A 27,918-nucleotide genomic window follows, 5' to 3' on the forward strand; every position below is an offset into this window, starting at 1 on the left:
TTTGCTGAAGGCCTCGTTGGTGAACGGGTCACTTGGCAAAGCTGTGAACACAAGGCATGCTGTGCAGCTCCGAAAGCTCAGCGCTCCCATGTGCCCGAGCAAAACCAGGATCCCGGAGAAACCCGCAGCCTGCAAAGGATTCCCAACAGCACCTCTCCAATGATGCTGCTCCATGGCCTTGCTGCCAGCAAAAGCTGCTGGGAAATGGCTCTGATTGCTGCTACTGGTGTAAAACTCTCAAGCCTGTCTAGAACAGCTTTTCTCTTCAATGCTCTTTTCCCTTCCTCTTGGAAAATGCCATGCTGAACTCCTCCATCCCTCTTAGCACACTCCCCTACCACTTCCTTGACTTTTTCCTTTAGGATACATAGCAATGGTGGTGATGCTAGAAGTTATCTCCTGGCAAGGAGACCTGGAAAGGTGAAATTTTCCAGATGGAGAGATCTCCGATTGGCATAAAAGTAAATTTTGTGAATTAGAGAATCTAAAGCTTTCCTTTAGACATATGAAAAAAAATTCCAACATTAGGATACTATTTCCATCTCCAACTTGGCACACAAGGCTGAGTTCAGATGCAGTCACATGGGAAAAGAGGTGCATGAGAGCAGTGCCAATAAAGGCGGATGGTCAGCACTACCAATAAAACAGTTACTTCTTGAGTTTAGTAGCTTGCAAACCCAGGAACTGTCTAGCTTGCTTATGCTCCAAGGCTGGAATCAGACAGCAATGGTTTCCCAGATTTAGAAGAGTGATGAACTGCATTTTCATCTCAGTACCAAACACTTTTCCCTGTGTTTAAGTCGCTATCATCTGAAGTTGAAATACTGGCAGGGAAATCAAACTCATACATGTAATTATCCAGAACAAAAAGAAAATCACTAAAATGCCACAGAATTAAAAGGACAGCTTGTAAACTACTTATTTGGGCCCATCACCTCTTTGAAATCTACCTTTCAGGAGATACTCAACCAAAGCTAAATGAAGGTACCAAGAGAAATTCCACTGATTCCAGGAACTGGGCCTTGGCTACAAACCAGAAAGTACACAGGCAGAAATGCAAATTCAAGTTGTGTTATGAAGATCCTTTAAAGCTGTAACTCAACTGCAGTCTTAGTTTGCTAACTTCCTTATGAGATTCCCTCTTTCTTCTCTATGACACCCTTGCACATTGAAGAAAAAATATTGTGAAGTTACAGGCTGCAAGTGTCTCAAAATATCACTGCTTATGGAGCACTAAAAATGCATTTCATTTTACAGATGGCAGCAAATGCAGCTTAACCACAACCTCTACACTGTTACTGGCAAGAGAAAAATCTTATTGTTGATGGTTTTTTTAATTGCATCATCCTCGAGGTACTGCCTGCTCATTTGCTTCAAGGGTTGAACTTTTATTTTGTCATTTATCAGCTGGCAGAACCTTCCGTAACACACAAATCCCTTGGGATACCTGCCACTAAATGAAATAAAAATGGCTAGCTTGAAAGACAGTAACCTTATGCATATGTGTGCATTTGTGTCTGTATAAATGTGTGCGTGTTAATCGGGCTGCAGAGCACAGTTTTGTGCTAGATGCATAAAAAGCTTGTCTATAACATTCCTTGCACAAAATGAGGTGTCTGCCCATAAGAGTTCTCGGACAGCAGCATACTTTTAACCACAGTATCTTTACAGATTTAGCAGAATAACTGAATATTTAAACACTTGCATGTCTCTTGTCAGGTATCCTAGTGAAACTGAGAAAATTCTCCTTTGTTTTCAACTTTTTTTAAACTTTACTGCACGAGCAGCACATACATTAGCATACAATTGGCTATGGGGATTTTTCTGGAATGCTTCTGTTTGAGGCCCTGTACTGTCTCGTGGAGCTGTTGCTGTTTAGATCACCATCTACTTTACATAATGATTTTAAGGGGAAAAAAAATTCAGACAAACAAAAGATTCCTTCTGAAATCTGACTGATTCATCATGATTGCAGTTCAGGCCACAAAAACAGTTGCATGAAATCAAGAATTAAGGATAAAAGTGAGGGGCAGATGTCACAGATTGCTCTGCAGGTGGTGGGTATGTGTGTAGAACGACATGAAGACAGAAACCATTAACCCCTTGCTGCTGCAGCTGAGCAAGCAGGCACAGAGAAATCTGAGCTGACAAAAAGATCCTGCTTTACCCTTCATACAAAGTACATTTTCTGTACACACATCTTGCAAGGCTCAAGACTGCTGAGCTGGCAGCTGTTGCCAGGCAGGTGACCCCTGATTCATGCTGGGTTTCTCTTTCCAGGGGAAGATGAGGAAACTGATGTGTCAGGTTTTGACACCAAAACAGAATGATGAACACACTTGAACTGAGAAGCATCTCTGCTTTCAATGACTTACTAATTTCAGAGTAATCCACCTCATTTCTACAGTTTCACATCCTTCTGTGCTCTTGTTTTTCATTTAGAATCTTATGTCATTTAAACATTCTTAACTCCTTTGTGATTTACTGTGTACCTTTGTACAACTGGAGGAAACTGAAAACTGCAATCTATTTTAAAATAATTGACTTGACTACTGTGAGTACCCACAGGAGCAGAAGGACTGAAGCCAGCTTGCAAAGATGGAGCACTACACTGTGACCTTTCCTTGACAACAATAAAACTGAGGTTTGAATTCTGTACCATCTGGCAGAGTTTGTGACCTGGAGACAAATGGCATCCCCCCAAGGCTTGCCTGGGTTTCAGCAGCATTACTTTTTTTTTAATAAAAGACAATGTATGACACCATTAGGTCATAATCCTTCCTAGAGCTTCCAGTACTGCATGAACCATGCTGACAGTACCACAGAACTGCATCTCTGAGTGATCAGAGACTGATGCTTCAGGGAGAGAGTCATGCAGGAGTACAGGAAGAGCCATGTAATAGAGAAGACAGCTTCTTGCAGTCAGAGATGCCTCGGGGAAGGGTCTAGAGCACAAGTCTAAGGAGGAGTGGCTTAGAGAGCTGGGGTTGATTAGCCCAGAAAAAAAGAAAGCTCAGGGGGCTGTCTACAACTACATGAATAAACAAAGTATTGGCCAGTCTCTTCTCCCAGGTAACGAGTGATAGAATGGAAAGGTGTCGAGCTGTGTCAGGGAAGGGTTAGATTGGGTATCAGGAAAAAAATTTTCACCAAAGGGTTCTCAAGGATTGAAACAGGCTGGGTGTGGTTAAGTCAGCACCCCTGGAGGTATTTAAAATATATGAAGATGTGATGCTTAAGAACATGGTTTAGTGGTGGACTTGGCAATTCTGGTTTAACAGCTGGACTGATCATAAGAGATTTCTGCCAAGATAACTGATTCTATGACTCTGTTATTCTATAACTCATTTGTTCTTCAAACACTCAAAGATAAAAAAATATTATTTCAGTTTTGGCCTTGAACACTTCAAGGGATGGGGCACATACAGAATCAGAGGATCAGGATGGAAAAGATCTGAGATCATCAAGTCCTATGACCTAACACCAATGTGTTCCATCAACCTAAAAACTTCATTAACCCTGATCCAAGAGCAAGCCCCTCTACAGGGGCCACAGCAGATTTCAGATGGAGTGACACTGCACTGGTTTGGCATGGGGAGCTTTATTGCTTACAGTGATGAGTGAGGGGGAAAGTCATAGGAGGTAGAGAAAGATAAATCTGGAATGATTTGCTGAAATCGACAGGGCCTTGCTGGATGTTTACTCATAAACACAGCATGTTACATGAGGAAATACTGAAGAGATAAAAGTGTCTGACAGCATTGCCCATCCCACTGTGCAGCTCCAGACAAAGCTTTGCAGGGAAGAGATCTGTCTGTAGCATCCACTTTAACCAGAAAGGTTAACTGTGGCTGGATGACAGGAAAAAGCAGCAGCATTTTAGTCACACCCAATTCCCCATTTTCAGCAGCCTCATTCACAGCCTCCCCATTTTCTCTGTGAATTATCAGAGACATTAATAAGAGCCTTTTCCACTCCTCACTTTGTCTGACCTTTCTAATTAGGAACACTGGGCAAATCTATGTGAGGAGCAGCCTGGCAGTAGCAAGCAGCCTTGGTTCCCTGCATGCAGGGCATGGAAAATGCTCTGCTCTCCCAGGGACAAGGGGAAAGCCACAGTAACTCAGCACTAGCCCAGCAACTGCTCTCCAGGGAATGCAAGGCAACCCCTCCAAGCATTCCTGCCTATTTCTGTGCACAGCAAAAAATGCTCCTTGAAGCAATTCCATACCTCTGATAAAGACACATCTCCTGTCAGCTAATGATTCTGCAGCCCTGTCAGGCTTTGCCTCACCATCCACATCTCTGGCCACATCCAGGCAGAAGCCCATACTGAAATTTGGGTTTTTTGTGGAACAGCTGTGCTCTCTGCAAGGCAGACGTGGCATTTCATTAAGCACAGGGTAATAGCTTGATTCCCTTAGGGACTTGCTGCTGGAAAATAGAACATCTCCTTTCATAAATAGGCAAGGTCACCATGCTTGTTTTAGATTTGATGCTGAGATAATTGAGTATCTGTTCATTATACTTTGAATATTAATGCACTAATGCACCTGCATGTAAAACTAATTTTACTAAGGAAAGCAGCCTTATATTAAATTTCAATGCCTATTCAGATGCAGAATGCAGTCAAAGAATTCTGATGTATGCCCAAACTATTTTCTGTATTTTCCTTTCCATGTTGGATTCAGAAGTTGAAAAATTCGAAGTAACCAACTGTTGAAAACCACAAACTAAATTATTTTGCCATTCACACTGCATCACCCTTTTCTAACCCACAGATGCTCTTCTATTTAACAGGAGTCATCTTCCAGCAGATTCACATCTACACACTCTGAAGAAGACAGGGCACAAATGTGACACCTTAGTGTTTAAGCCCCTGCAGATATAATGATAAAAGCCACACAAATTTCACAGAGATATATGAAAAGGGATCAAAATTCTAGGCAAGTTCTTTCAAAATATTTCTAAGTACTACCAAAAATCAGGAGTCCCCAGAGGACCTTACTTGAAGAACTTAAACATTATGCAACTAAATTTAACCAATCTGTTTCACTTTGATCTTGCTTCATCCCGAATACTCATTTTATCTCTTTGCTTAGAAAATATTTAGAAGCTGGCAATCTGTATTTCTCTGTTCCTTTGGTTCCTGGAATACTCCTTTCTGGATGTGCAAACAAGAAAATCCAGAAGACAATACTAGGTCAAAGCTGAATGCAAAGGAAGGGGTTACTTGCAAAATGAATGTGTCACTAGAGAAGACTACACAGGGTAGGACATGAAAGAAGAAATAAAGTATGTTCCCCTAAACCCAGATACAAATACTATTCTGCATCAAATCCATAGTTTATGGGGGAAAGGAATAATTATTCACTAGAGTTTAGAAATTATAAAGGAACATGTAAATAGCACAAATAAATAAAAGAAAGGATTTTATTCTGAAGCTTCCTGTGCTTACTCCAATGTATCTCATCAGAGATCATCATCAGAAATTTCAACTAAAAATGTTGTTTGAAGATTTGGAACAAAGTTTGGCTGCATTTTTATTTGTTGTATACCTCAGGGATTTCCCAAACTAGAGCATGCAAACTAAAACAGCAAATGGAAGGGCAGTCTCTAGATTGTGATCAACTAGCAAAGATCTGCAAAAACGTTAAGAATAATGTTTCCTGCCCTCCTCATCTGTCATTACATTAATATCTAGTGGAATGAACAGTTTCATTTTTAGAAAAAAAAAATCTCCAAGGGTGTCAATATTTGTACATTGCAAACACCTTTGAGGAGTAGGGTTTCTGCCTTAGGCAAGGATTTTTGAGTAATTCTAAAATGACCAGCATCAGAAAGACATCTTCTTCCTTGAGAGGACCTGGATGACATGTGAAAGTTTTTTTTTTTCCTTCCCAAGGCTGCAGCAGCTTAACTTAGAGCTCTGCCTTCTCCTTGTGTTCACTTGAAACACATTGGAGCAGGCTGCCAAAGGTTCAAGGAGAGGTTATCAGGTCCTGGTTGCTCTTGGCAAGTCTAAAACTGCTGACACATGCTAGGAAGAAAAATGGGTACATCTAATAGAGCTGCAACTATAAAACAGCTACTGGGGAACCCCACCTAGAGCTAATAATACCTCCAAACTGTGCTGCCCAGCTGAAGAAATAAGCCAGCAGCATTTATCCATAAAATACAAACAGGCCTCACAGAAATCTTGATAAATACCTAGGCTTATCATTTCCTCAAGTGTTTTAAAACACAAAAGGCAAAAACACTCCACACATTTGGGATTTTTTCGCATTATTCACTGTGATGAAAGCTACGGGTGGACTTGGCAGTGTGAGGTTAAGGGTTGGACTCAAAAGACCTTGAGAGTCTTTTCCAACCTAAATCATTCTATGACAGACTTACAAAAAGCAACTAATGTGACAGTTTCCTTTTATATTACTCACAAATTCTCCTGAATATGAAAACAATTTGCCCTCTGTTAAAAACACACCAACACCAAGCAAACTCTGTTCTTTGACATATGTAAGATTTTCCTAGCTAAAATCCTCAAAACATTAAAAGAAAAAAAAACATGTTTTCTGCCAGACCTACTTGTGTCCAAGTCACCTGTTTTACCTCTAACTTCTGCAGAAGGAGAAGGATTCTTCCAGTCAAGTCTTGTTCAAACTTCTAGACCAATACTCCACAAAGCTATGTTGACATTTCTCAGGTTAATTCCAAGTAATTCCTTGCCTGCTAGGGCCAGATCTGTCCCTTCCTCTCATCTCACATCAGCTATGTCCAAATTCAGACTAGCATCAGGCATGAGCTTGAACTCTGGCATTTATCATAGCTGGAGGAGTCTGAGCAAGTTCACAACCTCACCACTGGCTTAAGATCCAGAGGATATTGAGAATCCTGAGAGCCTCAGCCCAAGGCAGTGTCTCCTTACAAATGTTTACATTAAATACAGCAAAGGCCTTTGACATCCTTCTTGCCACTAGAGATTTTTTCACTGGGATGGCAAACTAAACAAGATCAAGACACATGGCTGGAGGTCATGCAAAACGGGAAGTAAAAAGATGACTTCATTCCAGTGTAAAATGCTGTGGCACCCATCAAAATCGGACATCTACAGCTTTGTTCATGTACAATTCTTTTGGCTGATTGTCTTAGACACAGCAAAAATACACAGCATTTTGCTCCTCATGAACTGAATAAAAGAAGCCCATTGTTTTACCCAGCTAAATGTACTTCAGATTAGATTCCAGAATAAATCATACAAACTTACCTTACATTTCACCATGTTGGCCACTCTCTCTTGCATTGACTGTCCAGCCTTTGGCCTGACAAGAATATAAACTGCTTTCACTTCAGGGCTGGAGCGCAGAAGCTTTTCCACCAGTACTTTGCCCATGAAACCTGTAGCTCCTGTGATAAGTACAGTCTTTCCATTGTAATAAGCTGAGACTGAAGACATGGTGCTTTCTTGTTCTGTCCTTTCCTGCAGCAGATACCTAGGAAAATGCAGAAATAAAGCTTTAAAGGTTTTTGGGATAACCTTTTAAGTCACCTACATCAACTCAAATTAGTTCTGTCAATGGCAATTTTAAAAATTATTTTTTGAAAAAGTCTTTATTGTGAAAATAAACCACAAAAATCTGAGAAGCTTAAAAAAAAAATCAAGCTCAGCCTTATCCTCCATGTGACACCACAGCTGCACACAGAGGTCAAACACAGCTCATGCTGTCCAAGGCTCCCAGCAGGAGATGCTCACTGCAGTGCTGAACAGTGTTTATCTGCTACTGTGAAGTGGAACCACGAAGATATCCAGCTATCCCTACAAGACAAAGAAGAAAGAGATTTCCTCACAAACACTGCTGTGTTTTCCACTTCACTTCCACTGTGCCTACAGCATTCATTGTCAGCCATCACTCATGGACATGCTCAGTCTTCTCCTGTTGCCTTGGCCTGGAATAACATCATGCAAAAAGCTCTTTTTCATGGAATACAGTGCCGTGACACTGCTCTGCACAACTGCAGTGCCACGTGGAGCTCACCACCCTTCGTGAGCTGTTATGGCCAGAATTTACCCCAGCTCACTCTAAGGAGTGTAGACGTGATAGGCTCCCCTTTGGAGATCCACTGACATGGACCAGACTCCCACATGACCTGTCCCAGTTAAATATTTTAATTAGATGCAATGGTTTCAGGCCTGAATGTTCCCAGCCATTCTGATTCAAACTCTTAAGTTGATTAAATGCAAACAGAGCTGGACTGAATCCTCTTTAAAAAGCCCTTCTCTCCCTATTAGATTATCAGAGGCAAAACAACCATCTTAGAAGTGGGGCAGACCACAGCAATCACAAAACACACATTGCAAGGCAAAGGCTCATGAAAAATGCCAGTACAGGTTTTGACAAAAGCCTGAATTTGAAACAAAAAGAAACAAGAATAGTAGAATCCTGTCAAACACGTATTCAAGAACCAGAACAATGAGCTTCAAGCATCCCAAAAAAAATCCTCCTCCAGCAGAAACTTCAGAGACACAAGCTAGGGAGTCATGTCTAACAAAGTATTACTTTTCTTTCCCAGTGCTGCCTAGGACCACAGCACTCGGCATCAAACAAAGGAAAATACCCAAATTTCTTTATCCATGACAAATCATCAGGTGTAGAATCCAGTTTAGAAAGTGGGTCAAGCAGAATAACCTCTCAGGGACACTATTTTACAAACTAATAGCTGTGGGTATTCTGGCTCAGGGAATTTGGTTATTAGCCTACTTTTGGATGTCATCAAGATAGATGAATACAGAAGGCTTATCGAGGCCTATTAAAAACCTTGTTCTTATTAAAGAGCTGTACACTTGGGAAGTTAAACCAACAGGTTAAAACTACTGGATAATTAACTTATTTATAACAAAATGTCCCATCTCCTTCTGGTTCAGAAAAACTGACTCATACTGGAAAGACAGGAACTTGCAGAGCCTGGAAGCATGTGAAAAATGTGTAGGGCCAGAAGAAGGTTGTAGTCTAGCCAGATGAAGACAAAAGATCTCAGAAATTCGGCATGACACATGCCCTGCAATGTAGAAAAAATGAAGGCGAGAAGTCCTCAGTCACTAGAGGCCATACTAATCCCAGTGAACAACAGGAAACAAAAAGATAAAATATAAGGACCACTTCCAACCACGGGATACTTGCTTTAGATTTGTATCCAGAAAATCATATCTGCACAAACAATGGTACATTTATAGAGCACTCAGCACCACAAACTTGGAGATGACCAGAGGAGTTACTCTCCTTCCCACACTTGAGAAGTAGAGAGCATTTCCAACCTGCATCACTAAGCATTGCTGCTTTGCCTTAGGAGTTGTAGACTACTGCACAAACAACTGTGAAAGGTTTCCAAGTGTAGACATCAATTTATTATGTTGTTTCATTTGGGTTCCCTGCTTCAGTTCTCTAAAAAGGGCTTCATTTCTTGTGGCCAGATGTTCAGTGCCTGCTAGAATAGTAAAGTAAATAAATCACACTATTTTGAAGTGTCCCTATAATTAACCATGCAGCCATGTTTCACTAAGCATTTCTGACAAGGACTACATGCACATAACTGACAGCTCTTCTCCACCTAGTCTGAGACCATTTTGAATGTCTGATTCCAAAAAACACCAAAAATTTCATCTCCAGGCCATCCTTGCATGATGAAAATGGAAATACCAAACATAGCAATTGAAGAAACAAACTTTCAAGGCAATCTGCTGTTACTCTTGATTACTGGCTTATCCTCCTAGGGTTAAAAGAAAAGGGAAGAAAAATCCCATCTTTCTATTTTCTATAATAAAGCAGTCCAAGTTAGGCAACCTAAGAATTAGTAGGGCAAATTTCAGACTTGGATCTTGTTACTCAGCGTCATTCACAATAAAAAGCCATGAAGAATGAGATGGTGTTTGCCTGTTATGGGAGCAGATTCATGTCTCTTTGCAGTACATTTATTTTTCTATTTCCTAAGTGAGCTTCAGAAGCAATTATAAAAATCTTGCACCCATATGATGCCATGTTAATTATAAGAAAAGAAAATATGTGGATTTGTTTAATGCACACAAACAAATTCATGCTTTGAGATTATGCTACAAAAGTCAGAATTATGCAATTTGGTACGCTCAGACAGATCCCTGAATCTCCACTGTTCAAACTTTTAAAGCTTTTATTGCATTCCAGGTTCAAAGGCAGATTCCAGTTTATATTCAGGATTGCTAAGAGATTTTCCTTTCAACTTAATTTTTAATATTTTATTTTGTACAACTATTTTTGATTTTCTTTATATTTTTAAGACTGTGATTGATTTTTCTCTGATTGATTGTACATTGATTTTGCTTGGGCTTTGTAAAGAAAGTACTGAAGAACATATGGAGATTTTAAGGAACCAGAGGATTTCTGAGGTCAAAACGTGTAACCCAAGTAATGCCTGCTGACCTGACCTTTTGGAGGTCTACTTCAAACTAGGGAGAGCTACGTGCCTGCCTTTTTGGCTTTTTACACTCAAATTGTTTCCTGCAAAAGGTTATATTTGGCCCTTCATCTTAAGGAATAAACAGCCAATACTGAGCAGTGACTATTTTCCAGTCAATTAAACTATAAGGCATTAAGTGGCTAGTAGAACCACTTGAACTATGCTCAGAAGTGGCAGAGAGATGACACTAAGTGAGGTAAAGAAGGATAAAGACTATTTCACAGGCTGATGTTCCAGGCTTTTCCAAATCTTACTGGAGGTGAGAAAGCCACTGAATTGTGGAGAAAAGCCCACGCAAGAACTTCCTGAAGCACGGTTCAAGTGAGAATATATAGGCAACTCAGATGCTTTAGGCACTAATTGGAGCAGGAAAATAATATGTGATGCCACCTGAATTACTGAGGGCAGCATCTTTGCAGCAGCACAAATCTCTCTGATGCTGACTCATCTCCAGCAGGAAAAACCCAGGAGCCAGGAATCCCACGGAGCACTGCTGCAGACACAGGAGCAAAAGCTGCTCCGAGGGTATGGCTGCCTCTCGGTCTCCTCTGGATCAAACAGAAGGGACGAGCTACAAACAGAGCCACGGTCCTGTGCCAAAGGACAGGCAAAGGGAAAGATGGGAATCCTAATCCTACCAACCAAATACTGCCCTCCTGCCAAAGACAGCCCCACATCCTCAGCTGAAGAGCACAGGAGAACTTCCCCCACCAAGAGCAAGGCCAACCAAGCTGGTATTTAACAGAACAGCTACTCCACGTCCTCACCTTCCGTGTGTTTTGGTGGTGCCAAATCTGCACTCAGATTGCAATGGTGGGATGCAGAGCTGGCTGCTGCCAGAGCCAGAGCTGTGGGAAGGGAAAGGTGGACCTGAACCTCACCGAGTGCTGCCACTGTCCATGGCAGCCCCAGGGCTGCAGGGGGTCATGGAGGGACAGCAAAAGGGAGGATGAGCAGCTGAGGGGGACTGGAAGAGGTGAATATTTCAGAATGGTTCAAACAGGACAGCAGCCATTTCAGAATCTTGTCTGCTGAGGTATTTGTCTTTTCAACTCAACTGCATAAAATGGAAAAATATTAGTTTTGTGCAAGAGCAAAGGATTATATGCCAATAAATGTATATTCAGATTCACAAATGGTCTCTGATGTCTCCTTGTACTTCGACTGGTTTTGATGAGCTTTTTCTTGCACAACTTTACACAGGGATGTAATTTCCATAAAGAAGAGGATCAGCCTCTTCAGCCAAGTCTTTCAGACATTATATTCAACATCATGAACCAGCTTCAACCAAAATTACACTTAATGACAAGCAATAGGTTTTGGAAGAAAGCTACAGAGAGCAAGAGTCCTTTAAGACAAAATAATTTTTGGCCAGTTTCTGAAAGTAAGTTTTTCATCTTGGGTGAAAATATCCAATCATACATAAGACATTTTTCTTTAATCAGGATTCTAGAAGAGTTACAATTAACCTGGAACACACAGAGAAAGAAAAATGCCTGTTGCTTCAGAGCACGTGTATAGCTGAGGTCAAAAAAAGCAATATAAAGTGGTCACAGACTATTTCTGTCTCATCAATTTACTTTGTCAGTCTATTAATTATTTTATGAGTTTTAAATGGACTGAGCACTGGGGATGCCTGAACAATACATCTTCATAAAATTATTTTCTCTTTTACATTCCATCCCAGGATGTATTACAGAGATTCTCCAAAGCAGGCAATTAATTATAATACATAAAAGCAATAATTTCCAATACGTGTTTTTTTTTGCCTGAAAGCATTTTCTGCTTGTTTAATCATCAGAAAATAAATACACACCATGTGTGCTAGAAATAACTGAAATTGTGACTTTTTTACATCATACTGACTTAATTCCTGGCTCTTTAGTAACAGCAGGAGAAGGTCACTTAGCTCCTTTGATTTCATTTTCTGGACCAAACTCACGACCAGAGAAGTTCCAGTGCAATGACCAGCGTTTCAACAAGGATTAACGTGAATTAACTTATATTTAAGCCTTTGGATTTAAAATATTTCCTGCACTTTCAGTAAGAAGCAACAGTGAATCAGAGCAGAAAATGGCTGTGGTTCAACACTGCACACCATTTGTGACAACAGCGACACTGACACAAACAAGCAGAAAGCACCAGCAAGGAGGCAATAAAGTTACATAATGCATTACCAAAGGTCTTGAGGCACAGAGAGATTTGTGCAGCCTGTGAAGTCAGGGAGATTTTACTGGTGACAGAAAATGAAGCAAAGAAAATGATAAAATGGCTGTTCTACAGAAAAAATAGAAGTTCCTTATGGTTTGTTGAACTTCCAGTTCTTTAATATCACCTAACAGCAACAACAAAGATAAAACTCTTCTCATTTAGCTACAGAATTAAAAGGAAGGTCATAATCCACCCTTTGTACAGGCACTGTAGAAGCTAACGCAGCATAAAGAAATAAAACCCTACGATTCAAAGATGGGCATATTTACACCCAGACTGAACTCCTGATGATAATCCTCTTTGCAAAAGAGATTTTGCTTCAAGCAATTAACAACAAATATCAGTGTTGCTGTTAGAAGCCTGAAGGTTAAATCACTCTTCTCCAGCTCATACATTTCAAATCATTTTTTGTTTACCAACAGCAGCATTTCAAATCCATAACAGCATCCCCAAGAAGCAACAGGCAAGGAGAAACTCATTGCTCCCGGAAACCCTTCATGCCTTGAAAAACCACACCAGTTTTGCAATCCATTTTAATTTACAGCATTTAAATCTACAGAGACAGGGAAGTGTGGCAACATAATTACGAGGTGGGGACAACAAGCAGCCTGTACAGACAGATCCTGCAAACTGCTGAACACTACATGACAGCCAAACAAGACATGGAAACCTCTGGTAATTGTGGCTGCTGGGCCAAAACCTGCCCCCAGGACAGATGTGGGCAAAAGCTGAACTTCCAGATTGCTTAAGCATTACCTACACAGCTTCACAGATGTTCTGACCCTTCCAAGTAGTACAGACTGTTTGATCACCATGAAGAAATAGAGAAAAAAGAAGAAAACAGAAGGGCCACTGATGCAACACAACGCAGAGAGAGCCTCTTGATTTTTTTTTGTGAAACCTGTTTAGGCTCAATCAGCCTCACTATGTTTTTTTCTCCAGAATTAAGGAAAACAGGCCTGCAAACATTTTAGAGCTGAGACAAGGCAATGGTGTTGAGGACACACCTACACGTGTCATGTATTTTTCAGTAGCCCAAATATGAATGTATTCTGCCTCAACCCTATTTAATTATTCACCTGGTAAGAACAGCAGCTGTCAGAGACTTCAAAGGTGCAGCTTCTGCAGGCTCCTTTCTGCATCACATAGTCCAGTATATGTATCCACTGTCACTTTTTTTTTAAAGCTAGTTGTTGCAAAGCCATTGTGCAGGTTACAGGATCAAAGCATGGATCAGAACTAGAAGGGTTTTTTGCTTTGCCTCAGCATAATTAACGGCAAACATCCTACATCAGAGCTTTTCTGCAGGCAATCCTTTCCCTATCATTCCCCCAGTTCACATGTCACAGCCATTTTCCTCTTGCTATTTCTCTTAGGACCTCTACAACCAGCAGCCCTATAGCAAAACCCTAAATAAAAACCCCTGCCCTACCCACTGCACACCAACCACTCTGCATCCCAGCACTGCACAAGGGAGTCTCAGCCAAGTCAGGAGTTAACTCTTTAATGATAACAGGTTGTCTGGCAAATTAATTTTATTTTAGACATCTCAGTTGATAACTTCTTATTAGCATCCAGCAGCTAACATATTAACAAATATTTTCTGTCCTTTTCCACTGCTCATCCTCATCCCACATCAAAAATAACGGCACCAGCATTTATTACACTTGTGATTTTTTTTTTTCCCCTGGAGGTATTTGAAGGTATGCATAGATGTGGCACTTGGGGACACGGTTTAGTGGTGGACTTGGCAGTGTCAGGAGCACAGAATCACAGAATGGTTTGGGTAGGGAGGAACCTTACAGACCTTGTCACTCCAACACCTCCCACTATCCCAGGCTGCTCAGAGCCCCATCCAGCCTGGCCTTGGGCACTGCCAGGGATGGGGCAGCCACAGATGCTCTGGGCAACCTGTGCCAGGACCTCAGCACCCTCACAGGAACAATTTCTTGCTAATATCCCATCTAAACCTACTCTCTGTCAGCCTAAGGCCATTTCTTCTTGCCACTGTCTACCCACATGAAAAGTTCCCCTCCAGGCTTCTTATAAGACTTCCTCATGTACAAAAAAGCCAAACACCCTCCAGTCTCTCTCTCCAGTGGTCTTTAAGGTCTTTTTCAACCTAAATGATTCGGTGGCTGAGCCAGTTTAAGAACACTCACAATAGAATTTGAGGGTAACCAGTGGCTGAGGTGTTTCTGTGTTTTATTTTTTCCCCAAGCCCCACTTTTGGAAAAGTCCAAATAGCACAGCTGCTCTGAAGGACAGCAGCTGCAGGATTGCTACCTCCCCAGCAATTTCCACATTCCAGTACTCATAGAAAACTACCCCATAATGGCCCCAAAATGGACTGGGTACCTAAAAACTGCCTACATTTCTGTAACAAATGGAAATGAAGTGGGATTGACAGCAGCAGTGCAAATATTTATGTGATTGCAGCAACCATGTTCTTCACAAAGGAACTGTCACGACATAAAGAATGGTCTTCACTCAAGATTTAGAGTCAACAGCAATATTGATCCAAGTAAACCAATATAAACCAATATCACTGATCATTATCTAGTAAATAAATTTATGCCATGGAATGATGGAGAGACTGCCTTCCTGAGACTTTTTCTACTGTCACTTCATCCAGCACTCCTGGCCAGGTAAATATCCAAGCACAACACTCCAAAGTCTTAATGAAATCAATTGAAACTGAATTTTTGTGCTTTCATAAGAAAACCTAAAAAAACAAACAAGCAAACAAAAAACAACAACAAAAAAAAACTACCCTGCAGAAAACAACCAAAGAAGAAACTGAGGACAACATACAGGAACATGGTCAAAATGATGACTCTCCTAATGACCATGCTTTTAAAAACAAACAATTACCTAAGCCAAAACCTTTCCATTTTTACAACATTTTCCCCACAGCTATGCCCAGTGGGGGGGCTATTTACATAGATGCAAATAGAAAATGCAAGTAGCTTTGTACTCTGGTGCAGATTTATCACTAAAAATGTGTGGTTTTGTTTGTGTTACACTTCAAAACAAATGCAAAATAATATTTGGCTGAATAACACAAGCTTAAAGAAAGCAAGACAGCTGTAGAGATTCAAACATACATACATGTATTTACCATTCCCAGTTTCTGATGGCCACAGAGTCTCCCCAGATTTCCCAGAGCATAAAATCTTCACTGAAGCCTTTTATATAGGAATATCCAATCATACATAATGTGCTCTTGTGCAGTACATGCATAGAAAACCATTTTTAGGTTATAGACAAAAATTTGCCCACTGCTTTTTTCCTTTAGCCTCATCCATTTTTGGGTCATCAAGACGTCAATGGCAGTGGCTACAGAATACCTAACCCTGTGAACTTTTATAAGCTGTAACAGGGCAAATATTCCTTTTTCTCTATCCCTCCATAACATCTGAATTTGTTCATACCTTCCTTGTAAGACAGAGGAAACTACTTACCAGCTGAGAAGCTCTTGGCAAGTTGTGAGAGAAATGTCTTGGTGAGTTCAGATAATACAGTAGCTGCACTAAGAAGTTTTGCAGTCCTGTAACAGCAAGCTAAAATGACATTTCACACCTTAGATCTCAGTGCTAACAGAGTGGAAAATATTACCTGCTGTGTTCAGACACAGATTTAAGCTTAACTAAGTAACTGTAATTATTTTTCTTCCCAATAGGAAGCCAAGCTCAGCAGTCTGAGTAGTTTTATACCAGGGTTTCATTAAGTAGTACAGTCTAGAACCCTACTCTTGCCTTGGAGGTGAAAGACAAAAAAGCTCAAAATATTTCTCACCAAGAGGAGTCTTAGAAGGATGACCAGATGAATGTGAGAATCTATTCATTTCATAGCAAAGTGTATATATATATAGACATATATTTTCAAACCCAAAGAAGGTATCAACAAAACACAGAAACCATAGTGTTATTTGCACTTATAAATGTATTAACACTTCTTTTTCTAACCCCATCAGCTCCTCCCTTATTTGAAACTCAGCTAGGAGTATGCAGAACTCATTCTACTGAGAACATTTTCACAAAATCTTTCACCAGTAACAGAGCAATGTTTATCCCTTCCTCCTGCTGCTAAAAATGCTTTTTAAAATGCAGTACTGTATTTGTGCAACCCTTGTTTTATACACCTTAATTAATGATCTCTGCAATACCCCAGAGAAACAAGGTAAACATGTATTTTATTACTGCCATTATCAGAAACACAGCCATTTAAGGGGCTGGTAATGAATTAATGATGCAGTGCCAACCAAACATCTTCTTGGTGTTTTGGAGAGCTTCATTTAATCCCTTGAGATTCTTTAAGTTACATTACACATTACAACAGGGATCAGAATCAACACCTATTTCACAAGCAAAAGAGCCCAACAGCAAGAAAGACCATATATGCTGTAAGATACATTGATTTCATCAAAGTTGTTGTTACAGTATTAGAATTTCATCATTATCGACCACATATGTTAATTTCGAGAAGCATGTTGTTGTTGTTTTGATTCTTGATGGGTTCTGGTTCGCTGCTAGATTTTTTTTTTTGCCGTGCAGTGACTCCTCTCACTCAAGAGCAAAAAGACAAAATTGTGGATTCAGGAGGGAAATTATAACTATAGGTGGAAGAAGCCAAACTAGAAGACCAAAATTATATCCTTCCAAATCAGATTTTCGCACAAACTGCAAGGAAAATATACCTCTAAAATCTCCTTGGTTTCTGTGGAAGACAGGCAGCACAGCCTGCAGACTTTTTTGCCTTAAGTTCTCCAATAAACACAAACATTTACTCTTCAGATAAAGGGAAAAGAGCAGGAAGAGGAAACTCAAGAGAATTCCCTGGAGTTAGTGAAAGCTGCATTAAGGAACTTTTCCTCTTAACATCAGCAGCTCTGAAAAATGAGGCAGCAGAGAGCTCTGCAGCACTGGGAGCCTTTGAAACACGCTTCTCCAGAAAGAAGAGAAATAAAATGTCAATAGAAAATACCTGGCTGGCACAGTGAAAACTTTTCCTCCTTTTGCAGATAAAGGGAACAATTCTTTTCTTCCCCTTTTCTCCAATATTTAGAAGACAAGCTGATGAAGATGACAAGGCACATTACAAAAAAAAAAAAACAACACTGGATAAAATATAAGTGCAGCATCAGAAAAGGATGGTCCGACTATATCAATGTCATCTAATACATTCCCTCTGCACTGAAATTCAAGCAGGGAATCGAAAGAAGAAATTCAGTGGTGATTTGGTTTTAAACATCTGAGAAAAGTCTAAATTAAGTTTAAAGTACTTGAATAATCCTGTTGTAATCAGTGCCAGATTCAAGTTAGTGTACAGGTTTGCCTTAATCACAAACTTCCTTCTCACCCTTAAGAAGCCCTGCATTCAAAATTTCCATGTTCTTATAGAGAATAAAGGTTTTTAATTAGTTTTTCATATATCTAACAATATTAATTATCATATTAATTAATTATAAAGAAAAATATCCACAAAGTTTCTGCTAGCTCCCCCACCCTTCAATCTCATCCTAGTCTGATATATAAAATAAAGAATAATCAAAATAAAGAAATCCTTCTTATTTCTAGGGAATCCCACACAGTGCTAGTAAAGCCGACTCAGTTTAAATTTGGAGATTATTTTAAACCTGAAAATGAGGTATGTGTGCTGACTTCAGAGGCCTCAGGAAGCCCAAGCCCATGGAGCAATCCAAGGTCAATTCCTATCAGGTGGAAGTGCTGCTGGAGGGACCAGTGTGTGCATGCCCTGAAAACTCACAAGGCCACACAAAGTTGGTATATTAGCATAAGCTTCATGGACCACAGAGAGGTACCAAAATAAATATGCCTCCTGATTATTCTTTATTTTAAGCTCTTTCCATTCTTGCAAGGACAAGAAATTGCTATGTGCTAAAGAGAAGGTATTTAGGACCCATCCAAAGGGAACTATTTATCCATATCATTTGATTAAAAAATAACTTACTACTCAATTTTTCTAAGTATTTTTTTGTTTTTCCAAGAAATTATGCTCTCTTTAACTTTTGCATGACCTCATGACCTTGGAGACAAAGCCCACAGTCTGAAGACAGAAATACAAAGCAAGTGGTGCTAGTTCTGAAGCACTAGCTCCATCACAAGAAGACATGCAAAGCAGGCACATTCTATCTTAAACCTCTCTGTTCAGTACATTTTAAACTTTGATATTCAGAATAAGGCACATCTCCCTCTCTTTATTAATTTGTGCCAAACAGAAAGACCTGCATCTTAAGTCAGGTCTATTAGCTCCCTGGATCTCTGCAATCACAGGATCAGTCTGTCCTCAGCCCAAACCCTGGAGAAGCTGTGAAAATAAACATTAAGCCACTTGGTGCAGCAACTTAAACTTTTACAAATCCCTGCTTCTCTGAACAGCAGCCAAAAGGCTCGTGCTGGTGTCACCAGCTGAATTATTGTCCACATTCTCCAAGCCTTGTGACATTTGTTGGCCATCCCTCATCTTGGATTTCTTCCTGCTAATCTTAGGTCCAGATTAGAGTCCTATTAGGAAGGGCTGACATGAGGTACACAGATTGCCAGGCTGGAAAGTTGCTGCCAAAACACACAGCTCAGTTGGGCAAGGATGTTAGAAGTAGTGTGCAAACCCCCTAAGTTTGCCACAAGAAAGAAAAAAGTTTTGTTATTAACAGCCAAAACATACACTGACCTTGACAGAGTAGTCTTTGAGGTAGGATACTTGGTGCAATACAGAGAGATTAAATAAAATCTGCACACAGATTAGGGCTCCCACTCCGCTACACCTCTTAGGAAAGTAGTAGGTGTTAGTACATGGTAGCAGCAACAGTATTTTTCCTACAGCTTAATAGCATAGAACAACTTCTCTGTTGTCATTGAGAGCAAAGAAAAAACAAAGCAGGAGAGGTGTTTCACTCTACTCAACATTTTAGCTCTTGAAATCTCTGTAGCACAAAATGCTATTTTAGGAACAACATATTTCCCTCCCCCTCACCCCCCTCCACCCCTGCCAGTACAAACCAGCCTGAAACTCAGCATATTTGGCTTCCTGAAAATTCTTCCTTGGCTGAGTACTCACAGCCCACAGAGATCCTCTGTTAAAATTGTTGCCAATTCTCTTCCTTGACCCCTTTCCAACAGGATGAGAAGAGAAAAAAGGTGGCAGTCAGAGAAACAGCAGAACCCAAGTATGCCTGTTTTATCTGGAAGGTGTTTGAAGCCACAGTAAACAGTGCATCAAGGTGGTCTCAATTTGCACTGGAAACCAGTATAGGTTTTGGAAGACTGCCACCACATCCCTCCTCTTTGATCTTACACTGAACACAGTCCAAGAAACCTGGATTTTAACAACTGGATGGCAGAAATGTCCCGCAAGAAAGACAGTCCTTAGTGACCAGGAGGGAAAGAAATCATGTCTGGGAATGCAGTGCGAGTCTTTTGATAGAGAGAAGTTTAAGCATAGATACAAAAAGGAGATGGTAGGTGATCTGTGCTGGGAGAAAAATAAAATCTTGTTTAGATGATACTTACTCAGGAATTATTTGATCTAGCTGCAATCTTCTAGAAAGACAGAATAAAATGGTTGCTGTCAATACATCCAAACTGAGGGGCTGAAGAATAAATACAATAGAGTGATCCTGTGTACCCCAGCTTCAAAGAATATAAAGAGATCAAGTCTAAAGAGACTGGATGATCTATTTCTTACAAATTAAAGTCAGGCATTTTTGTAGATTTTCAACCCCTTCAGTAAACTTCAGCATTCAAATTCAGGTTAGAAAGTCATAGTGTTTAGCAGGACAGAAAGAATTTAATGTAAGTATTTCATAGAACAAGTAGATCATCTTAGAAACAGTGACAGAAGATGAAAACTATGACTCCTATGACCTAGAAGTCAAATTATGAACTCAAGGAAGAGTAGAAGAAAGACACCTTTGCACTGCCAGGTGCCAAACACTCCATAAAAGCTATTAGCAGCTCTAATCACTGTACCAAGCAACAATGCCCACAGGTGACAATGAAATTTTAGATCTTTACATTACAGAAAAATTTTCTTATAGCAGGTTAATTCTTCCAGATTTAGACTACCTGTAGTTTAACTCCAAGACAGAGCCTGGGCAAATTAATTTATTAAATGTGTACATTCATAAGCCTTAATTTCAATATTCTTCAGGTCTGACAACAAGCCTATGACAATCAATGCAGTGTATTCACAGTGGAAACTCAACCCCATCCCCTGCTGCTCTCTTTTATGAAACCCAAAAGGCACTATGCTTAAACACAGAAAGTTTGGCAGTAGCTTTAAGGTTTTCTGGAAATTCTTACCTTTAGCAACTCAGGCTATGTTTTTCTTGTCCCCTTACCTGTGCAGGAAGAAATCTTGTGGAATCATGTTGTGAATTAATCAAATACACTGAACTGGTTTATGATGTGGCTTGAGAAAGAGCTGGGTCAGCACTGCTGAGGGTGCTGTGAAGCAGCAGTGGGATGAGAGGCAGGGACAGGAAAAAGCCAGAATTTGCTGGTCCTGTATCACTGCCAAAGCTTTCCCACAGTGACACACTGGCCTCCCAGCAGGAACATTTTGTGCACCCTTTTTCAGCAAGTTCTCCAGTGTAACTATTTGACAATCACAACAGTTACAATAACTTTCCCCAGGATTTGCATGATGCCTCAAATAATTTCAGACTATCTCTCCATCTCCTCGTGGATGTTTTGACACTACTCTGCTAATTCCCCTTCAAACACTTCCTTCTCTTCCCCCTTAGTTACAGAATCATAACTTTGTTTAGAATGGAAAAGATCTTTAAGTTCAATCTGCAGTTTTGTTTTCTGAACTGGGAACCTTATGGTAGGAACAGATCCTCTATGGCCACAAAGCAAGAAAGAATAAAAGAAATCCCTGATAGCTACCATCAGCCTAAATCCATCCCTTCCCTAAGAGGGTCACAGCTGGTAGTGGAGAAGAACAAGGATCACTTAAGAGGGAAAATCCCAGTCCAACATTGAAGAGGTTTCTAATACCACTTACAGGGCAAGAATTTAGGAACATGACTCACCTGAAAAAATCAGCTATCACCAAATTTCATCTGCAAGCAGTTAGGTCAGTCCAGAAAGTCAAGCAAACTCTCAGGTAACATGGGGACATTTATTGCATCGTGTGGGGATCAGCTAGCCCCTCCTTTCTGTTTGCTGTGAGGGAGGTGCTGGGAGGTTTGCAGCAGAAGCCATTAGTTATTAGGAAATAAAGCAGCTCTAGGGGCACATGCAATCATGGCACACCACGTAATCACGATGCACCACAAAACACACGAAAAGAATTGCAATATCTAGAGACAAGGTGACACTATAGGCCAGGTGAGCTTTTTGGCAGCTATTTCTAGAAGACATACCCTGCTCTGCCCACAACAGTTGAGCATTTTTCAATTTCAGCTGAATTGAAAGGTAAGTCACTTTATCACGGAACAGCTCCAGCATAGCTCGGGTTTCAGCCTGCAAGAGCAGAACTACTGTGCACACAATATAATCTATTAAGATAATTTGGCACTCCTTTCCTAATGCCTAGGAAAAACAGCCCATTTACTCCAGAGTTTATTTTACCTTTCCTTTCACTGAAATAGCCCAACCTGATACTTTCACGTTCTTCTCCACATATCAGAGCAAACAGATCTCAGGCTGTCAGTCTTCCCCGTGCCCTATCTTAGAGCAAAATCATTCAGTTCAGCAAGAAAGCAGAAGAAAACCTGGGATAAAAATAAAAATTACTTTCTCTCTGCATAGAGAATATACTTAGCTGCATCCAACATATTTTCTTGAAAATCACTGCAAAGTCCAAGTGAAAAAAAAAAAAATGTTTTACTCATGCAACTTGCCCTCCCACTAACAAAGGACAACATTGACACAGTCAAGATATACAAGAAGAGCTTGCTGCTGTTACTGTAAGGACTTTAAACCAAAATCCCAAGCAAACAGACTGAGCAGCTTTTAACTCCTGCTGAAACCAGCCTCCCTTGACTCCCAGGGCGCTGTTATAGGGAGGAAGGTGGAAGAGAAGGGCACGAAACACCTTGAAAAAAAGATCAGTGATCTCTACCCTGTGTCTCTTGTCTGTTGGCATCAGTGCAGGGAACCTGCTGGCTCTGAGAGCCAGCACAGGGCCCTTGTTTCCAAGGAGCCTTCTGAGATCTGCTGGAATGCTGGACCACCCAAACACAGCTGTGGACTGGGGACCAGCCCCAAGCTGACTGCACTTCATTATTCCCTACCCGCTGAAACTTGCATTGCCCGTGCAAGAGCCATTTTAGCCCACAGGCTAAAAACTCATCAAGTAACAGTTTGATTATCTTTGCAGCATGACACCTCAAATGAGCCAATTGGGGGGTTTTGTCCCCCGTTATTGTGACTACTAGGGCAGGTGTTTCATAGACTCTCAATGAACAGAGAAATTTGTGTGAGGTCCTATGGAGGTCTTTTCTCCCTGAAAAACTACATCAAGAGCATCCCAATTAAATCCTATTTCACATGAATAAATACCCCTTTCACAGGAGTATTTGTTGCAGAATAACAGCTGATGGCTGCTGTGTACAGCCAATGGATGAAGCACACCTGCAGATCTGGAGATCTGCATGGCAAAGATGAATTAAACATGAACTTTATAAACGGATGCATAAATGTCCTGCTTTTCTCTATCATTACAGAACCTACTTGTCATCTCAATAAGCTTCCAGAAACAATGTATTTTGCTTTCCTTTTTCTACCTAGAACACCACATGTGTCATAGTTTTCCTCTGAGAGCACACACCACCTTCCTCCTTTCCTCACACACGACATGACAACATTCCCCCTTTGTCACAACCTACAATCCATTATCACTTATCAGCTGTGCCTCTTGACAGGCTGTCTCCCCCAGCAGAGACACCTTCGTGCTGCTCCTCCACTCTGCCACAGCCCTCTGGATGCAGAGCAGGGTGTGCATCAGTATCACCCACGAGGGTGAAATGCTTAGTCAGTGACCCCAGATCAACAGTGATCCATGTAGAGATCTCTAAATTGCCATTCCCAGGACAAAAAGTGGTGGGGGAAGACAAGATGTCAAAATTGGTCCTTAAAAAAACCCCCCATACCATCCTTTTGAAAAAGAAGCTTTGTCATAATCTTCCATTCCAGTAAAGAAATTAGATTTTTTTTTTTAATTACTATCCAACATAAATAAAGATAAATGCTAAAGTTAGGAGAATTCCCTGCGGGAAGGAAACACCAAGATATAAATCAGCTCTGGTTATTCCTCCTCCTCATTTCTTCTCAATCAGTGCTTGGTATGTCTTCTACTATTAAACTGTTTCTCATTTACCTTTCCCAGTCAAATCTTTTTGTTTAAGCTGTTCTTTAAAAACTCTCACAGATTTGCTGACTTTATGAGTGAGATGAGGCACAGAATTACAGTCCTCCCTCACAGGGAAGAATCACAATTACTTTGCCTAAACACACGAAACTATTGGGTTAATCTCCATTTCATATTTCAGCAGCTTGGGGCTTCTCCTGCCTGTTCACCACAGAGCAGCATCTGCCTTTTTCTCAGCCCTCCTCACTATCATGCCACAAAGGAGGACTTGATCTTATCACCTCCTGTGAATCCTTAATTTCTTTGGACTGCCTGTGTAGAAAGTAAGAATTGTCTTAGGCTGCTCATAAAACCCATTCTGTCAGAGTGGGACATCACCAGTTACACAGGCTGGAGAATTTAGGGCAGGACATGCTCCACACCCTGCACTTTGCTGGCACTGCACAATTACAGAAGGACAAGCAGTCAGAACTGCAAAGAGATTAAGGTAGAAGCCTTCACCTAGAAGTAAAAAAAAAAACCTAACCAACCAAACCTTCACAAGCTTTTTAAAATCACTTCAGGCTTCCTACAACTTGAAGGTCAAATGAGACTCTCCATTTTTCAAGATGCTTTAGTTCAACTCCACACAGAAATCTCTGTATTTAAAATACAACATTTTAAATAGTATATTCTTATACAGTATCTATGTACAGTGAAAATACTTGAAATAGGTATTTTTCTAATTATCACTCTTTTGTTCTTTCTCCATTTTGCCTTCTCCTTCCCTTTGTTTATGCACTATGGCAAATCACTATACTCCAGTTTAAAGTAACAGCTGGTTTTGTCCACTTGGAGTGGAATAAGTCATTATTTGCAAAAATGCCAAACACTGATGCATGGGATGTGAGAAAACCAGGATTCCATCAGTTAGGTAATTTAGTGGCAAAAAAACAAAAAAAAAACCAAAAAAAAACAAAAAACCAAAAAAAAAAAAAAACCAAAAAAAAAAACAAAAAAAAAACAAAAAAAAAACCCCAAAAACAAACCCCAACAAAGTCCTGATGTCCATTCACAGATATTTGGATAGAAAGTGTGACTTCAGTAGAGGAAATTCTCTTAATTTCTGCTACATATCTAGAAAACAGAAATTTCTAAGTCTGCACTCTAGACTTTTCAGGGGTCTGTGTCTCTTAGAGGAATCTGATGGAGAAAAGTGTTACCCTGGCACAGGAAGATGGAGTGTGGCACTACCTGAATGAATTTGCTGATGACACTGAAAGTAAACAATCTGGTATTTTGGGAATGCCATGGAGACAACAGCAGACCCATGGAAAATAAAATGCATATGTCAAGACCATCTTTAGGATGGGCAAGGAGAAAGAAACTTCCAGAGATAGAAGATGAACCATTCTATATTTCTCTGTTACATATTATCTGATTGTAACCACATTTCATAGCATTTTTTTCTTCAAAAAAGACAACAAGAAGAAAACAGATAAAAGGGGAGAGGGGAGCTGAAGTTTAGTTTCTTTTCTGAGCTGGCATTTAGTTTTGCTTGCTGTAAATGGTATGCTGGCCTCCAAATACAGGCCTCGAAAACAGCCTTCATTAGCACTAATGAAGATGATAAAAAAAAATACAACTCAATGTAAATAACCCTGTAGTTTAAGCAAAAACAACTCAGACACTACAGACGGACATAAACATAGATAATTTTACCAAGCTAAATAGAGAGCTCTATTCAGAAAGAAATAAAAATTCTTACAAAGCCACTGAGTTTCACAGAGTTATGCAACTCCTTTATATTTTGTTTTTTGTGTGTGTTCTAATCAAACACCTGGATTCTGAGTATGGCAATTGCTGGTTTTGAACAAAAACATGGTAATCTCCCAAGAAGCCAAATGATTATTTTGGCCAGAAAGGCTTTCCTGAGATGTCTCAAGTCTCCTGCCTCAACCTGCTCCCCAGGAAACAATTCCTTTTTATCAAGGGAACACTGTCTGCTTAATGACAACCAAAACCAAATGTTTTTATCTTTCCCACACTGGGAAAGCCTCCAAATAGCTCCTGAATGACTAAAACCAGGGAGTGTCCAAGCAGGGAGACTGATTCAGAAAAGAAGGCTGGAAGCCACAGCCTGTGAGCTGGATCATTCTACTCCAGATTTTTGCACCTTTCTGAAGTGTTCTTTTACCAGAATGAAAACCCCACACGTAATCCTACTGCTGCAGTGATATTTCCATGATGGTTTCTGTGGGAAGATGAGCAGTGGCCAACGCAGCCAAATGTTCTTCCTGCTGGCTGCTGCTGTCACTCAAGGTCAGCAATGTGGGCAGCCTAAAAACAGCAAAAAAACAATGGAAAGAGACTCTGACTCTCCTTGCTGGACACCCCTCTTTCTGCCCACTGAAAATATGAGGAGCAAGAAGTATTTTGCCCTTAACTTAACTCAGATGCAAGAGCAGAGTGACTACATAATATTATTTTACTGTTACTGACACTAGCCCCAAAAAGGGCCAAAAAGTGTAAAGAGTAGAAAAAGAGATAAATCAGCACTTAGAGCAGAAAAATTATTAGAGATGAATGCGTGTTTCAGATAGCATATAAATAAAAGATAATTTTTAACTGAAGATGTTCTGGTGTGTCAACAAAACAACAGCAAAAAGGTATTGGTCAGGAAGTTGTTTTTTGAGAGGGTGTCTTGAGAAGTTCTTTAAGGGAAAATATTTTCCTGACCACCAAAAGATAAATACATTTTGCCTTTGTTTTGAGGAATATTCATTACTTGTTGTCATCACTGTCTTTCCACGATGCTCGTGCTGCTCTTTTTCTCCTTTGCTGCAGATCTCTTGCCTTCTCCCCTGAGTGCTTTTTCCCTTAGCAAGGAAATATTTCACTTTTTAAAGAAATATAGAGGATCTGCTGCTTCCCTAGAGCGTTCCTAGAGGCAGCAGTTAAGGACTTTCAATGCAATGCTGCTTCCTGCGTCATCCACCTGACCCGGCCTTTTCTACTTTTCTTCATTAAGTCAAACCAAAAAAATCCAAAACCTTTAAAAGCCCTGTGAAGTGGGAAGCCTGCATGGCTAAAACTTAGAATTCTTGGTTTCTCTGTAGAAGACTGAAAAATTATACCACAACATAGCTGCCCAAAGAGCTATGGTAGATTTGAATTAATTTACTTTAAAATGTATGCAATGCATCTTTGCTGCTAAGTGAGTTATTTCATATCACCCTGCAGCTTTTGATGTTCACCCTCTGACTTTCCCACATAAAAGCACAGTTAAGGAATAAGGGAGGCTATGTCCATCTACTTTCAGAACTGATAAAGGTGCAGGACAGCTGATAGTATTTATTCCAGTAAGCACTGTAATAATTCAACTTCATGATAGGGCTTTTGGTTCAAGAATGGCCTCTGGCAGACTAGACCCAACAACAACTGGACTATATTTCTAGTCACTTCACTCTTTCTGGACAACCTTTCACAAAGTCAAATCTAAAAAAGCTTTAAGATTTTTACTAACTTCTCCCACATATTATTCTTTTCTAATCTAAGCCATACATAGCAGTTTCCAGCTCACTGCATCATTGTAAAGTGGAGAAATAGCGCTGCATATAATTTAGATTTCTTAATCTAATAAAAGAATAAGGAATTTGATCAAAGGAGATAAAAATCACATGGAGGAAAAAAGGAGCAGAGAAGATCTGCTCTGGTGATTTCATTCTTCTATAGTGTTCATCGAGTGCCCAGTAATTCAGGCTGGAATATGGATGCACCTGGGTTTGGGGCATTCCCTCTGACATAACAGGAACACTGTAAAGCAAGAAACTTCCAAAAAAACCATATGCAAAACAATTTTAGTTGCTGCCCAGTTATGAGAAAATCTTTGTTCTTAGCTGC

General features: G+C 40.3%; 1 protein-coding gene across 10 annotated transcripts in view; it reads right to left on the reverse strand.

Moving 5' to 3' along the window:
- LOC110470362 (fatty acyl-CoA reductase 1) overlaps window positions 1-27,918 on the reverse strand; it is a 119,926-nt gene that overhangs the window by 55,063 nt on the left and 36,945 nt on the right. For all 10 annotated transcript variants that reach the window (XR_002465396.2, XM_077783253.2, XM_085570085.1 and 7 more), the window contains exon 2: window positions 7,265-7,490. Coding sequence is in view for 9 of the 10 variants with exons in the window: in XM_085570084.1 (XP_085426210.1) it covers window positions 7,265-7,490 (226 nt within the window). In the remaining variant the exon portion in view is untranslated. The remainder of the gene's footprint in view (window positions 1-7,264; window positions 7,491-27,918) is intronic.

The sequence above is a fragment of the Lonchura striata genome, chromosome 1A (genome assembly GCF_050655825.1).
Source record: "Lonchura striata isolate lonStrDom1 chromosome 1A, ASM5065582v1, whole genome shotgun sequence".
Classification (NCBI taxonomy): domain Eukaryota; kingdom Metazoa; phylum Chordata; class Aves; order Passeriformes; family Estrildidae; genus Lonchura; species Lonchura striata.